This window comes from Rhinopithecus roxellana, chromosome 2 (genome assembly GCF_007565055.1).
Source record: "Rhinopithecus roxellana isolate Shanxi Qingling chromosome 2, ASM756505v1, whole genome shotgun sequence".
Taxonomy (NCBI): Eukaryota; Metazoa; Chordata; class Mammalia; order Primates; family Cercopithecidae; genus Rhinopithecus; species Rhinopithecus roxellana.
In genome coordinates, this window is record NC_044550.1 from 89,038,470 (window position 1) to 89,055,352 (window position 16,883).

The 16,883-nt window shown below is 40.4% G+C and overlaps 2 protein-coding genes across 6 annotated transcripts in view; one reads left to right on the forward strand and one right to left on the reverse strand.

Moving 5' to 3' along the window:
* FNIP2 (folliculin interacting protein 2) overlaps positions 1-11,763 on the forward strand; it is a 137,293-nt gene extending 125,530 nt beyond the window's left edge. For 3 of the 5 annotated variants that reach the window (XM_010383116.2, XM_030917698.1, XM_030917737.1), the window contains one exon: positions 8,168-11,763. In XM_010383116.2, coding sequence (XP_010381418.2) covers positions 8,168-8,246 — 79 coding nt within the window. In that variant the 3' untranslated portion in view covers positions 8,247-11,763. The remainder of the gene's footprint in view (positions 1-8,167) is intronic. The other 2 variants (XM_010383129.2, XM_010383121.2) reach the window with 1 other exon arrangement.
* Positions 1-16,883, reverse strand: part of C2H4orf45 (chromosome 2 C4orf45 homolog) — a 130,669-nt gene that overhangs the window by 3,111 nt on the left and 110,675 nt on the right. The window lies entirely within an intron of this gene.

The following is a 16,883-nucleotide window of genomic DNA, read 5'->3' on the forward strand; positions in this document are numbered from 1 at the left end:
TGGGCACATTCCACCTGGTGGCAGGAAAGGCCCTTCTAGGCTTGAGGAGCCTGCCTTCGTGTCTGTGGGGGGACAGTGCTTTCCTTCCCTCATTATAAGCCCACTGAAGAGGAGACTTGTATGTTACTAAAAATGCCTGTCATCCTCCAGAGGGTATTTGCCATAATTTCTCTAAGGGAAGTAATTCTGACTTTTGTTTTACTATCTGCTTGATATTTCAAAAGAGAACAGAAAGACATTGTACATTTGGGGAATTGCCCTGCTTATCCATGATGCTGATTCCCCTCGCTTGGGAGAAGAAAATATTGTTTATAATGTCGACATTTAAATTCTCAAAGCCTCCTAAGAGACTGGGGCTTTCATATTTTCTTTAGATTTCTCATCTTTCACACCCAGAATGTGACGCCTGTGTTGTTTGGCTCTTGGCATTTCCTGTCATAGATTATTCTTACATAGTTTATTTACAAAGTATTTCCCCCTTATGAGGTGTTTGCTTTTGCAATTAACTTGCAATATGTCCCTTTGTCATTTATTTTTTTGCATTTGTTTATATCTCTCTACCAGCCTCATACTTCAATCCTGCCTTATTAGATATTTTTGTTTGTTTGTTTTTTATGTACTTTTAAGTTCTGGGAAACGTGCAGAATGTGCAGGTTTGTTACATAGATATACACATGCCATGCACGTTTACTGCACCCATCAACCCGTCATCTACATTAGGTACTTCTCCTAATGCTAACCCACCCCCAGCCCCCAACCCCCCAGTAGGCCCTAGTGTGTGATATTCCCCTCCCTGTGTCCATGTGTTCTCATTGTTCAACTTCCACTTATGAGGGAGGACATGTGGTGTTTGGTTTTGTGTTCTTGTGTTAATTTACTGAGAATGATGGTTTCCAGCTTCATCCATGTCCCTGCCAAGGACACGAACTCATCCTTTTTATGGTTGCATAGTATTCCATGGTGTGTATGTGCCACTTTTGCTTTATCCAGTCTATCACTGATAGGCATTTGGGTTGGTTGCAAGTCTTTGCTGTTGTGAATACTGCCACAATAAATATACGTATGCATGTGTCCTTAGAGTAGAATGATTTATAATCCTTTGGGTATATACCCAGTAATGGGATTGCTGGGTCAAATGGTATTTCTAGTTCTAGATCCTTGAGGAATCGCCACACTGTTTTCCACAGTGATTGAACTAATTTACACTCTCATCAACAGTGTAAAACTGTTCCTATTTCTCCACATCCTCTCCAGCATCTGTTGTTTCCTGACTTTTTAATGATTGCCATTCGAACTGGCCTGAGATAGTATCTCATTGTGGTTTTGATTTGCATTTCTCTGATGATCAGTGATAAGCTTTTTTTCATGTGTTTGTTGGCCACATAAATGTCTTCTTTTGAAAAGTGTCTGTTCATATCCTTCGCCCACTTTTTGATGGGGTTTTTTCTTGTACATTTAATTTCCTTGTAGCATCTTGATATTAGCCCTTTGTTAGATGGATGGATTGCAAAAATGTTCTCCCATTCTATAGGTTGCCTGTTCACTCTGATGATAGTTTCTTTTGCTGTGCAGAAACTCTTTAGTTTAGTTAGATCCCATTTGTCAATTTTGGCTTTTGTTGCCATTGCTTTTGGTGTTTTAGTCACGAAGTCTTTGCCCGTGCCTATGTCCTGAATGGTATTGCCGAAGTTTTCTTCTAGGGTTTTTTATGGTTTTAGGTTTTATGTTTATGTCTTTAATCCATCTTGAGTTAATTTTTGTATAAGGTGTAAGGAAGGGGTCCAGTTTCAGTTTTCTGCATATGGCTAGCCAGTTTTCCCAACACCGTGTATTAAATAGGGAATCCTTTCCCCGTTTCCTGTTTTTGTCAGGTTTGTCAAAGATCAGATGGTTGTAGATGTGTAGTGTTATTTCTGAGGCCTCTGTACTGTTCCATTGGTCTATATATCTGTTTTGGTACCAGTACCGTGCTGTTTTGGTTACCATAGCCTTGTTGTAGAGTTTGAAGGCAGGTAGCATGATGCCTCCAGCTTTGTTCTTTTTGCTTAGGATTGTCTTGGCTATGCAGGCTCTTTTTTGGTTCCATATGAAATTTAAAGTAATTTTTTCCAATTCTATGAAGAATGTCCATGGGAGCTTGATGGGGATAGCATTGGATCTATAAATTACTTTGGGCAGTATGGCCGTTTTCACAATATTGATTCTTCCTATCCATGAGCATGGAATGTTTATTTATTTGTGTCCTCTCTTATTTCCTTGAGCAGTGGTTTGCAGTTCTCCTTGAAGGGGTCCTTCACATCTCTTGTAAGTTATATTACTAGGTATTTTATTCTCTTTGTAGCAATTGTGAATGGGAGTTCACTCATGATTTGGCTGTTTGTCTGTTATTGGTGTATAGGGAATGCTTGTGATTTTTGCACATTGAGTTTGTATCCTGAGACTTTGCTGAAGTTGCTCATCAGCTTAAGGAGATTTTGGGCTGAGATGATGGGGTTTTCCAAATATACAATCATGTCATCTGCAAACAGACAATTTGACTTCCTCTCTTCCTATTTGAATACTCTTTGTTTTTTCTCTTGCCTGATTGTCCTGTCCTGGCCAGAACTTCCAATACTGTGTTGAATAGTTGGATAGGAGTGGTGAGAGAGGGCATCCTTGTCTTGTGCTGGTTTTCAAAGGGAATTCTTCCAGTTTTTGCCCATTCAGTATGATATTGGCTGTGGGTTTGTCATAAATAGCTCTTATTATTTTGGTATACGTTCCATCAATACCTAGTTTATTGAGAGTTTATAGCATGAAGGGGTATTGAATTTTGTCAAAGGCTTTTTCTGCATCTATTGAGATAATCATCTGGTTTTTGTCTTTGGTTCTGTTTATGTGATAGATTACATTTATTGATTTGTGTATACTGAACCAGCCTTGCATCCCAGGGATGAAGCCAACTTGATCATGGTGGATAAGCTTTTTGATGTGCTGCTGGATTCGGTTTGCCAGTACTTTATTGAGGATTTTTGCATCGATGTTCATCAGGGATATTGGCCTGAAATTTTTTTTTGTTGTGTCTCTGCCAGGTTTTGGTATCAGGATAATGCTGGCCTCATAAAATGAGTTAGGCAGGAGTCCCTCTTTTTGTATTGTTTGGAATAGTTTCAGAAGGAATGATACCAGCTCCTCTTTGTACCTCTGGTAGAATTTGGCTGTGAATCCATCTGGTCCTGGACATTTTTTGGTTGGTAGGCTATTAAATTACTGCCTCAATTTCAGAACTTTTTATTGGTCTATTCAGGGATTTGACTCCTTCCTAGTTTAGACTTGGGAGGGTGTATGTGCCCAGGAATTTATCCATTTCTTCTAGATTTTCTAGTTTATTTGCATAGAGGTATTTACAGTATTCTCTGATGGTAGTTTGTACTTCTGTGGGATCAGTGGTGATCTCCCCTTTATCATTTTTTGTTGCATCTATTTGAATATTCTCTCCTTTCTTCTTTGTTAGTCTGGTTAGTAGGTCTATTTTGTTGATCTTTTCAAAAAACCAGCTCCTGGATTCATTGATTTTTTTGAAGGGTTTTTTTATGTCTCCTTCAGTTCTGCTCTTAGTTATTTCTTGTCTTCTGCTAGCTTTTTAATTTGTTTGCTCTTGCTTCTCTAGTTCTTTTAAATGTGATGTTAGGGTGTCGATTTTAGATCTTTCCTGCTTTCTCTTGTGAGCATTTAGTGCTATAAATTTCCCTCTAAACACTGCTTTAAATGTGTCCCAGAGATTCTGGTATGCTGTGTCATTGTTCTCATTGGATTCAAATAACTTATTTATTTCTGCCTTCATTTCTTTATTTACCCAGTAGTTATTCAGGAGAATGTTGTTCAGTTTCCATGTAGTTGTGTGGTTTTGGGTGAGTTTCTTAATCCCGAGTTCTAATTTGATTGCACTGTGGTCTCAGACTGTTATTATTTCCTTTCTTTTACATTTGCTGAGGAGTGCTTTACTTCCAGTTATGTGGCCAGTTTTAGAATAAGTGTGATGAGGTGCTGAGAAGAATGATTTGGGGTGGAGAGTTCTGTAGATGTCTGTTACATCCACTTGGTCCAGAACTGAGTTCAAGTCCTGAATATCCCTGTTAATTTTCTGTCTCGTTGATCTAATATTGACAATGGGGTATTAAAGTCTACCACTATTATTGTGTGGGAGCCTAAGTCTCTTTGTAGCTCTCTAAGAACTTGCTTTATGAATCTGGGTGCTCCTGTATTGGGTGCATGTATATTTAGGATAGTTAGCTCTTCTTGTTGCATTAATCCCTTTACCATTACGTAATGCCCTTGTCTCTTTGATCTCTGTTGGTTTAAAATCTGTTTTATCAGGACTAGGATTACAACACCTGCTTTTTTTTTTGCTTTCCATTTGCTTGGTAGATATTCCTCCATCCCTTTATTTTAAGCCTTATGTGTGTCTTTGCACGTGAGATGGGTCTCCTGAATACAGCACGATGATGGGTCTTGACTCTTTATCCAATTTGCCAGTCTGTGTCTTTTATTTGGGGCATTTAGCCCATATTACATTTAAGGTTAATATTGTTATATGTGAATGTAACCCTGTCATTGTGATGCTAGCTGGGTTTTTTTGCCCATTAATTGATGCAGTTTCTTCATAGTGTTGATGGTCTTTACAATTTGGTATGTTTTTGCAGTGGCTGGTACCAATTTTTCCTTTCTATGTTTAGTGCTTCCTTCAGGAGCTCTTGTACAGCAGGCCTGGTGGTGTCAAAATCCCTCAGCATTTGCTTATCTGTAAAGGATTTTATTTCTCCCTTTGCTTATAATGCTTAGTTTGGCTGGATATGAAATTCTGGGTTGAAAATTCTTTTTTTTTTTTTTGGAGATGGAGTCTCGCTCTGTTGCCCGGGCTGGAGTGCAGTGGTGCAATCTCAGCTCACTGCAACCTCTGCCCCTCCAGGTTTAAGCAGTTCTCTGCCTCAGCCTCCAGAGTAGCTGGGATTACAGGCACATGCCACAAATATTATTTTAAGAACGTTGAATATTGGCCCCCACTCTCTTCTGGCTTTTGTAGGGTTTCTGCAGAGAGATCTGCTGTTAGTCTGATGGGCTTCCCTTTGTGGGTAACCTGACCTTTCTCTATGGCTGCCCTTAACATTTGTTCCTTCATTTCAACCTTGGTGAATCTGACCATTATGTGTCTTGGGGTGCTCTTCTCGAGGAGTATCTTTGTGGTGTTCTCTGCATTTCTTGAATTTGAATGTTGGCCTGCCTTGCTAGGTTGGGGACGTTCTCCTGGATAATAACCTGAAGTGTGTTTTCCAACTTGTTTCCATTCTCCCTGTTACTTTCAGGTACACCAATCAAACGTAGATTTGGTCTTTTCACATAGTCTCATATTTCTTGGAGGCTTTGTTCATTCCTTTTCATTTTTCTTGTAATCTTGTCTTCACACTTTGTTTCATTAAGTTGATCTTCAATCTCTGATATCCTTTCTTCTGCTTGATCGATCCAGCTATTGATACTTGTGTATGCTTTACGAAGTTCTCGTGCTGTGTTTTTCAGCTCCATCAGGTCATTTATGTTCTTCTCTAAACTGGTTATTCTAGTTAGCAATTCATCTAACCTTTTTTCAAGGTTCTTAGCTTCCTTGCATTGGGTTAGAACATGCTCCTTTAGCTCGGAGGAGTTTGTTATTACTCACCTTCTGAAGCCTACTTCTGTCAATTCATCAGACTCAATTCTCCATCCAGTTTTGTTCCCGTGCTGACAAGGAGTTGTGATCCTTTGGAGGAGAGACGCATTCTGGTTTTTGGAATTTTCCAAAATTCCAAACCAGCCTTTTTGCACTGGTTTCTCCCCATCTTTATCTACTTTTGGTCTTTAATGTTGGTGACCTTCGGATGGGGTCTCTGAGTGAATGTCCTTTTTGTTGATGTTGATGTGGCTGCTTTCTGTTAGTTTTCCTTCTAACAGGCCTCTCTGCTGCAGGTCTGCTGTGGTTTGTTGGAGGTCCACTCCAAACCCTGTTTGCCTGGGTATCACCAGCAGAGGCTGCAGAACAGCAAAGATTGCTGCCTGTTCCTTCCTCTGGAAGCTTCGTCCCAGAGGTGCACCCACCAGATTCCAGCCAGAGCTCTCCTGTATGAGGTTCTGTCGGCCCCTACTGGGAGGTGTCTCCCAGTCAGGATACACAGGGGTCAGGGACCCACTTGAGGAGGCAGTCTGACCCTTAGCAGAGCTCAAACGCTATGTGGGGGATCCGCTGCTGTCTTCAGAGCCATCAGGCAGGGACGTTTAAGTCTGCTGAAGCTGTGCCCACAGCCGCCCCTTCCCCCAGGTGCTCTGTCCCAGGGAGATGGGGGTTTTCTCTATAAACCCTTAACTGGGGCTGCTGCCTTTTTTTAAAGATGCCCTGCCCAGAGAGGAGGTATCTAGAGAGACAGTCTGGCCCCAGTGGCCTTGCTGAGCTGCTGTGGGCTCCGCCCAGTTCAAACTTCCAGGTGGCTTTGTTCACACTGTGAGGGTAAAACCGCTTACTCAAGCCTCAGCAATGGCAGACGCCCCTCCCCCCTCCAACCTCAAACGTCCCAGGTCAACCTCAGACTGCTGTGCTGGCAGTGAGAATTTCAAGCCAGTGGACCTTAGCTTGCTGGGCCCTGTAGGGGTGGGACCAACTGAGCCAGACCACTTGACTCCCTGGCTTCAGCCCCCTTTCCAGGGGAGTGAACAGTTCTGTCTCACTAGTGTTCCAGGTGCCACTGGGGTATGAAAAAAAAAAAAAAAAAAACTCTTGCAGCTAGCTCAGCGTCTGCCCAAATAGCTGCCCAGTTTTGTGCTTGAAACCCAGGGCCCTGGTGGTGTACACACCCGAGGGATTCTCCTGGTCTGTGGGTTGCGAAGGCCGTCAGAAAAGTGCAGTATCTGGGCCGGAGTGCAGATACTGAGTTCCTCATAGCCTCCCTTGGGTAGGGGAGACAATTCCCCGACCCCTTGCACTTCCCGGGTGAAGCAGCACCCCACCCTGCTTCTGCTTGCCCTCCGTGGGCTGCACCCACTGTCCCACCAGTCCCAGTGAGATGAACTGGGTACCTCAGCTGGAAATGCAGAAATCACCTGCCTTCTGTGTCGATCTCACTGGGAGCTGCAGACCGGAGCTGTTCCTATTCCGCCATCTTGCCTTATTAGAAATTTTCCATTGCCAGATGTGTACCTTACATTTCAAGGTCTTTACCTCGTCCTTGAACCTTACAGGTGTGCATCAACACCTGTAATCATAAGCTTTTATTCCCCTGTGCACTCAGCTCCAGGTCCTCTTCGTGAATTATTAGTAGACCCATGTTCATCCTTCCTTTATCCCGTTCCTCCTATAGTCAGGGCCAGTAGCACTAAAAGTACTAGAGAACTTCTGTGCACTCTGAAATCAGATCTGTACGTAGCATTACTGGAGAAGGACTAGAAAATTCCATGAGGTAATGCCAGATACTGTTTTATTTTTATTTTGAGGAATTCAAGGGTAAGAATTAGGACATACTCCACAGACTGAAACAGTTCTTTTTTCATGACATCTGGCATCATTTTTAGCCAGTGCCCATACTGTATCTACCTCTGCTATTAGAGAGGCAGCCAAAGCTGTGTCCATTTGAAACCATGATGTCTCTTAACCCAGTATCTTTTAGTGTCACTTTGCTCTCAGAATCTTGTGGCTTAAATGCTCAGTGAGGATCCCAGTTGTATAACCTTTGTACAAATTCCCAACGTTTTGTAAGAAATTGCTACCATCACCATTTTTCTAAGACCAGTTTGAACTTAGGTGAAAAATCAGTATGCATTTAGGAGTGTTGACTGGAAGAATGAGTTTATAAGGAGAAAACCTTAAAGTATGATACAATGAAGTTATATAGGGAATACAGGAAAGTTAGAAAGTCTGGTGACCCCTGCCAAGGGAGAAAGAGCTTTATGTCCACACACAGGCACAACACACTTCCTGTATTTCTCTCCCTTTGCCTCCCTGGTCAGTGTCCACTGGAATATTTTATAAAAAGAGTAAGTTTATTATCCTTCCATCTGTTTTGCTTTTTCATTAGTTTTAAATGATAAACTTAGTACCTAGAAATAATACTTTCTCATAAAACCATGCTCTTTTAAAGTAATATTCTTTTCTTTTCTCAATATTCAGGATTGAATCCAACGACCTGCCTCTGTTGACTGCTATTGCCAGTACTCATTCTCCTTATGTGGCTCAAATACTCTTATAAGCTAAAGCTCAGGACAGTTCTTCCTTGGAAGAAAAAAATCAAATTCTCAACTGAAGGAGAAAGGAATAAGCTCTCTGTGATGTCGAAAGCATGAGCAGAGCAAACAGAAACACGGTCATTCCACCTTTTTGTTTTGTGTTTTTGCTGTCAAGCTGATGCTTCATTGAAGACTTAGGTTTACTTGACATAATGGCATTTGTGATTGTCATGAACACTTCAGGCCATTTGTTACCCATGAATCAACAAAGAGACTGATCTTTTTGGTGGGAGGAAACATAAGCACTACACTAAACATGAAGCTGTTGCAACAGATCGCCTTGTGCTGTTTAGGCAGAATAAAGGCAAGCGACTTGAGCGGGGTGGTCAGCAGTGTACGTAACATTCCAGTAGGAAACTGCTTCTGAGTTTAAGCATGAGCTCCCCGAACTGGGGAAAACATATTTTGCTATTCTGAGACAACAGTCAGAACACGGACTTTGGATTCCAGGTCACAGTTTGCTTTTTATACAAGGTAAAGCAAAGAGAGCCACATTGTGCCATCTTCAGCTCCAGTGGCTGTAGCAGTGACTGACACAAAACTTGTAAGAGAATTGCTTGTTGGGAAGAGTGCTTTAGGGACCCACTGTTTTCATTTCTTCTTGGAGTTTACCTTGTTTCAGATGCAGCCACAGGTAGGTCAGAGATGGATTGTTGGTGCAATAAACCCAAGAATCAATGTAGCCTCTTAATCCCATCAAGATGTAGTTTGTAACAGCAAAGTGTACAGTCTGAAACTATACGTTTTATCCTTACATTTTAGAGCTTTCAGCAGCCTTTTTAAGAGAGGCCATTTACCAAAGTTACTTCTATAAGCTCAAGAGTGTTTCTGTTGGTAAGTTCTTCCAACTGAAGCCACTTTTTTCTTATAGTTAATACAAATGACTATTTTTACTTTAAAAGGCACAGCTGTCCTGGTGGGAAATGAACCTGCAGCAGTTCAGGATGACTAATGAACATTCAGGATGATTGCTTGAACATTTAGAAAAAATCCATACATGATCTAAATTTTTATATTATCATTTCTGTGCCTTCTAATTCCTGCATCTTTTTCAAAACATCTTTCCAGAAATTAACTTACCCATTGTATAAAACCGACCAAAATGATTTCCCAAAGTTCATGCAAAACAAAACAAAAAAAACAATTTTCTGTGAATATGAAAGAAACTTTAGCTTACTGACCATGAAACAGACTATGTACTGACATCCAGGGTAAAGTAAAAGACTTCTAAATATTGGTCATTAAAAGACAGGAGCTAAAGCTAGCAAAGCAAAACATCTTTAGCACTTTGCAGATCTTAAGCAGTTAACCAGGTTCTGATTCCCTTCCACTGTTTTATGAATTAATTCCAGTTCTTTTCACGTATCTTTGAACCTAAGAATATGAAGTAATTTCCCTATTAGGGACTAGAATGACTTCAATTATTTTATTTGATAAAAATCAGAACTACTACCTTTTCTTCTTTTTTTTAATGATGCAAAATGTAGATGAGTGCATTAAGGCTTGTAAGATCTTTATCATTTTATGTCATTCATTGAAAATTGAAATGTTCATTCCTTTTAATGTTTTCCTGTTTCCTTTTGCCTAGCATTTGACTTTGGTGTTTTAAGTTCTGTAGTTTCCTGACATCATTGTTTGCTGTTGTGTTACAGAGAGAAAGAACCTCACCTGTGGCTCCGCTCATCCCACATCCATTTCTCATTATGTGTAAATAAACTGTCAGAGCTGATGTTACAGCTTTTACAGTTTAAAGCATTCCCCTCCTCTCTAGTTCCTTTTTTCTTGTTTACATGTTTTGGGCACTTTCCCTCATTCACCACCTTGCAGGGTTTCATAGAAAATAACTTGTTACAAAATCAGTGTAATTCTAATGTGGACATGGTGGCATGTTGATCATTAGACCCATCTAGGGAACACTGAGCTTTAAATCGTTGATTCTAAACTCTACACATTGAAAAAATTCAGCCCAGGCCCCTCAAAGCCTGAGAAAATTTCATTTGCTCTCAATCTAATGTTCCAGAACTCACTCTTGCAAAAATGCCTGTTGGAAAACTACAGGTGGGTCACGTGTGGGGGCTGTCTCCGTGACACTCAGGATTCCAGTCAGAACCTAATCCTCATATCTATTGCCTACAAAAATAGACCAAGAATGTTGCTGCTATTTTATAATCTTTAAATATTTAACATTCAAGTTTTCTTTGTCTTAAATTCAACCTCTTCCTAAAAGCGAAAAAGAAAAAAAAAAACAACAACACAGAATTGTGTTGCGATCCACCGCTCACACATCGTGCACCACCCGGTGGCTTCATTCTGGCTTAGCCGCAGAGGCAAGAAAGGGACCCCACCCGCTCCCACGCCCACCTCAAGAAAAAAACATAAAATAATTTTTTTAAAAAAAGAAAAGAAATCTACCTCAGTTGACAGGATTCCACCTTTAGGGTTTCTTCAACTTTTAAGTCTTACCTGTTGAGTGTAACTTTTGTAGCATCTTGCTTTTCTAAGCAAGCTAGTGAGGCATGACAGAGCAGAAGTCTGTAAATGTCCCTGTGATGGACCTCTTTCTAGCATGTTGCAGTTTTATTTTTAATAAATTGATAAGTGAAATGAATGTAAAGGTAATTGTGTACGTTTTAGACATGACAATGAAAATTTAAAATGTAGCTTCCATACTTGTGCATAATTCCAAAGTATTTTATTTTTTATCAGTGTTAAATAGCTTTTTGTACAGGCTTCAATCCATTTTTCTGAAGTGTGCTGTTTTTTAATGAAAGTAACTATAATCTTTTCACATCCCATGGAACTGCCGTTTACACATTGCAACTTTTTAAACTTAACCATATTTTTCAAAATTATTAACGTTTTTGGAGGGAGAAAAATCGCCGCTTGCTAAATGATACTAAACCATTGTTTGGGCTCTTATAATTAGGTCCTGAGATTTTATAAAAATTTAGTCTGTAGCTTTTTAGGTTCTTCACTAGAGATGGTTGTACATAAAAATAAAGAATATAAAGTACCCCAAAATTCTTTTAAATGTCTGGATTTTTCCACTAATATGTACTTTAGAGAAGATTTTGTTCATGCATACTTTCACATTAAATTGAAAATGTCTTCAGCTTCTCTTGGTAAATGTGAACCATTTGTTTTTTATTGTGCTTCGGGGAGAGGGTATTTTAATATAATTTTTGCCTAAATCAAGCAGTCCCCTCTGAATGTTAATTTTTAAATGTCAAAATATGATGAACCATATATCTTGAAAGTGAGATTGCAATATGCTTAAACTTAAGTGGTATTTCAAAAATGAGAAAATTCTGGAATTTGTTATTTGAAGCTCCATAAGAGAAATTGATAGGACTTCGTTTTTGATCAGTTTGAATAGATACCAATGTCATTGTGTGGGAATTTTTTTAACTTGTTTATGTATTATTTTGATCCATTTTTCTGTGGCATTTGGTGCAATAAAACTTTTGAATTTATCTTGAACATTTTCCTGGTGCTGCATGCTATTTGTTTGTTACATTTAATAAAATGTAGAGGTCTCATTTCTAATAATTCATGCTGAAAACAAGCTGATTATATATCTCAGTGGTTTTTAACTGGGGTGTTTTGGAACTGCGGGGACATTTTTGGTTAGCATAATGACAGGTTAGGGTTACTGGCACAGAGAGGGTGGGGGCTCCGATGATAGGCGAGAGGTCCTGCCCCACGAGAGACAGCCCTACAGGATGAGCACTTGTCCCACCTACCTCCTGTGTAACCCTTAAATGTCCTGCAGGACATTTATATAGCTAAAAAAGCCTGTTTATAGTTAAGCAGATAATTCTGCTACATAAAAACACAGTATCTTTTTACGTGATTTTAGTATATAATGCGTTCTCCAGGAATGCAGTTGTATAAATTGAGGGAAGAGTTTTACTTTGTAAGATTTAGAATTTTAGCGAGAAGCGGTCACTTGGTCTTTACCAAGAATTGATATACTTTTTGGAAAGTTATGTTTCCAATGGTAACATAGTTTGGTAGCCATGATAGCTATGGAATTTGAGTCACCAATACAGCACATTTCTGTCAGTCTTCATTTGTAGCCCCTGCGTTCATGAAGACTCTCTATATAGATGCCTACTTTTTTTTTTTTTTTTTTTTTTTTTTTTTTTTTGATATGGGGTTTCGCTCTTATTGCCCAGGCTGGAATGCAATGGTGTAATCTCGGCTCACTACAATCTCCGCCTCCCGGGTTCAAGTGATTCTGCTACCTCAGCCTCCCAGGTAGCTGGGATGACAGGCATGCGCCAACACACCTGGCTAATTTTTTGTATTTTTAGTAGAAACAAGGTTTCACCATGTTAGCCAGGCTGGTCTCGAACTCCTGACCTCAGAAGATCCGCCCACCTCGGCCTCCCAAAGTGCTGGGATTACAGGCGTGAGCCACCGCGCCTGGCCAACCTAATTATATTTTCTAATCTACTGCCCCAATATTTATGTATTAAAGTAGTATAAATTACTGTTAAATTTCTTTTAAATTATGGTATAATAGGACATTATATTGGTTTGATATAAATTGAGTATATTTGTAAATTTTATTTTAGGTTAATAAAGGGGCATTACAAAATATTTGCTCTGAAAAGGGATGATGTCCACTGATATATTTGTTCTCAGGAAAAAAAATATGCCGTTGAGTGCAACTGTTGGTACCAACATAATGCCATACTGAGTTATGTTATCTTAAAGACTGGGGGGGAAATTACAGTAGATATTTCAAAATCCTTTCTGATAAATGAAAATTTCAAGTGTTTTTCCCTGAAGCTTTTTTTTTCCTTTTCCTGCATGCTCAGCTCTCCAACGATGGCTTCTCTGCTGTGCACTCAAGTGAAACAGCTTTAAAATCATGCCATCGATAAAAGAATTTAAACGCACGTGCACACCACAGTGCAATCATGCCATCCATAAAAGGATTTAAACACATGTGCACACCACAGTGCTTTTTGGTTCCCTAGCGCCTGGACCGTTCTGTCAGATGCTTTCTGTATGTTACCTCAGTTAATCCTCACAATGGATAAGAGGGGTACTGTGATGCTGTGATGGTTATTATTTTTTTTTAAGAGACAGGGTCTCACTTTGTCACCCAGGCTGGAGTACAGTGGCATGATCATAGCTCACAGTAACCTCAAACTTCTGGCCTCAAGTAATCCTCCTGCCTCAGCCTCTCAAGTACCTGGGACTACAAGCATGCACGAACACACCCAGCTAATGTAAAAGAAAAAAATTGGGGGCTGGGCGCAATGGCTCACGCCTGTAATCCCAGCACTTTGGGAGGCCGAGGCAGGCAGATCACGAGGTCAGGAGATCGAGATCACCCTGGCTAACATGGTGAAACCTCGCCTCTACTAAAAATACAAAAAATTAGCCGGCCATGGTGGTGGGTGCCTGTAGTCCCAGCTACTCGGGAGGCTGAAGCAGGAGAATCGTTTGAATCTGGGAGGTGGAGGTTGCAGTGAGCTGAGATCGCGCCACTGCATTCCAGCCTGAGCAACAGTGAGACTCCGTCTCAAAAAAAAAAAAAAAAAAAAAAAAAAATCTGTAGAGACAGGGTCTCACTCTGTTGCCCAGGCTGGTCTTGAATTCTGGGCCTTACATGATGCTCCTCAGCTTCCCAAACCGTTGGGATTACAGGCATGAGCCGCCAGGTGTGGCCTGAGATGGTTAATTTTATGTGTCATCTTGGCTAGGCAATAGTAATCAGATATTTAGTCAAACACCAATCTGGATGATGCTGTGCAGGTATTTCTTCTCTTTTCTTTCTTTTTCTTTTTTTTTTTTTTTTTTTTTAGATGGAGTTTCACTCTTGTTGCCCAGGCTGGAGTGCAATGGCATGATCTCGGCTCACTGCAACCTCTGCCTCCCGGGTTCAAGTGATTCTCCTGCCTCAGCCTTCCTGAGTAGCTGGGATTGCAGGCATGTACCGCTACACCCAGCTAATTTTGTATTTTTAGTAGAGACGGGGTTTCCCCATGTTGGTCAGGCTGGTCTTGAACTCCTGACCGCAGATGATCTGCCCAACTCGGCCTCCCAAAGCGCTAGGATTACAGGCGTGAGCCACTGCACCCGGCCCAATGCTGTGCAGATATTTCTTAGGTGAGATTAATATTTAAGTCAGTAGACCTTGAATAAAGCTGTTTATCCTCCAAAATGTGGGTGGGCCTCATTCAACCTATTGAAGGTCTCAAGAGAAAGACTGAAGATCCCTCAGGAAGAGAATTCTGCCTGCAAACTGCCTTCAGGCTGAAGCTGCAACATCAGTTCCTCCCAGGGTCTCCATCCTGTTGGCCCACCCTGCTGCATTTGGATTTGCCAACTTCCAAAATCACAGGAGCCATCTCTAAAAATAAACACCCCTCCCTGGCTGTTCCTCTCCTACACGCACAACACACACATCATTGGTTCTGTCTCTCTGGAGAACCCTGACTGATACAGAGACTTAGGAGATCAGTCCAATGATATGGTATGATAACCCAAAATGGAGTTGAGTAGGGTCAGAAAATCATCATTCCAAGTTACAGGAAGTAAGACTTTCAAGCAAATATCTTTAACATAATAAAAAGTACCAACTTGAGAGTTATCCCATAAAGGTTGACATAGATGTCACATAGTCTCTGAATATGTGTTGCAAAGAATTGGAAAACAACCCTCTGAGAAGGAAAGAGGTAACATCTCATTAAAAGTAGTAGAAAGACCCGGCGTAGTGCCTCATGCCAGTTCCTGTAATCCCAGCTACTCGGGAGGCTAAGGCAGGAGAATCACCTGAACCCAGGAGGCGGAGGCTGCAGTAAGCTGAGATTGTGCCACTACAACCTGGGCAGTAGAGTGAGACTCTGTCTCAAAAAACTAAATAAAAGCCCAGCCCTGTGCACTCCAGCGACTCAGCTGATTGATCTCCAGCCTTATCACCAGGTAGTTCTGTGCTCTATATTCCGGCCACATTGAACCACATACACTTCCGCAAAGGGGCTGGGTTATCATTGTCTTTGCTCCGTCTGTTCTTCCTAGAATAGACTTCCCTTTGCCTCATCAAATCCCCCCATTCCCTCTTCCCTTTACCTCATCAAGTGCCCCCTGTTCCTAGCACAAAATCCAGTTCATTGTCAAATCCTCCAGCACCTTGCTACTCAAGGTCCTCAGACCAGCAACAACTAACTGGATTTCCTGGGAGCTTGACAGAAATGCAAAATCTCAAACCCCATTTCAGACCTACTGAATCATAATCTGCATCTTAACATGATCCCCAAGTGATTTGTATGACCTTTAAAATTTGAGAATACTGCTCTCAAACTCGAGTGGATGAGGAAAAGAATGTATCAGTCACTAAGACTGAAGTCCGTGGATTGGAAATGAAGGGGGACAATGAGAGTATTTGCCAGCAAAGAAATGAAATAGAAATGAATTACATTAAAAATATCTATCATATGCACATAAATTGGACAATGATTAGGTAGCTATTATAGGAAGGAAGGAAAACTACCAGAAATCCAGAAGGGGAAAATAATGAATGGAATAGAAGATAGAACTTAAGAGATATTTTGTGATTTAAAAAGAGAGATTAGGGCATTATAGAAGAAGCGGTTTAGAGACTTGCTCAATGGATTTCCAAAAGTATTTTTAAGAGCATTTTTGGGTAAATGTATACAAGAATGATACATACTGTTAAATCTCATAAATTGTACTTTTTAGAAACATTGTAATTAAGCTCTCTAAACTTAAGTTTATACATGGAAAACCAAACTCAAACTATGGATATAAAATATTCCCATTTTCAACCATCTATTTTGATGGGAAAGCTTGTGATACTGTCTATAGGTTTAAGCTCTTAAAATTTCCCCCAAGTCGCCCAGTAACACAGACAAATTTCTACTTAAGAGGCGTTCAGTGCATGGTTCTGATTCTTGTCACATAAGAATGGAAAATGTGTTGGCATCTCAAGTAAGAATAGGAATGATAGCCACTCATTGGCGGCTATGTGTGAGGCACTGTGTTGGAAGCTTTTCACATGTGGTATTCATTATTTGCTTTCGAATATATGAGAACACTTGTTCCAATTTATTTTCCCTAAAGAGGGTTCATGTAAAAGAGAGGGGATTGAGTATTTATTGAAGCATCCACACAAATTCTGCAGGACAGTCCAAAAAATGGACTTGTGGGACAAGTATCTCAAGTATCTCTGGAAAGTTAGAAGAAAACCTCATTGATAAAAAGATAAATTATTTTGAATGATTCAGTATTTTATTTCTGGAATGAAAGGGGTATGAACAAGTACTCAACTACTCTCGTAAATAATGGGTTAAACCGACCTCAGGTGCCTCTTGATGTGATGCACTGAGCATGACGCGACGTCACTTATCTGGGATTCCTGACAAAAACACGTAACCTGAACCCACTCGTGAGGAAACATCAGACGAGCCCACACTGAAAGATACAGAACTGGCCTGGATTCCTCAAAAATGTCTGTGTTATAAAAAACCAGAGTGAGGAACTCCTCCAAATTGAAGAGGACTAAAGAGACGTGATAACTCAATATAATACATGGTCCTAGACTGAATCCTGGATCAGAATAT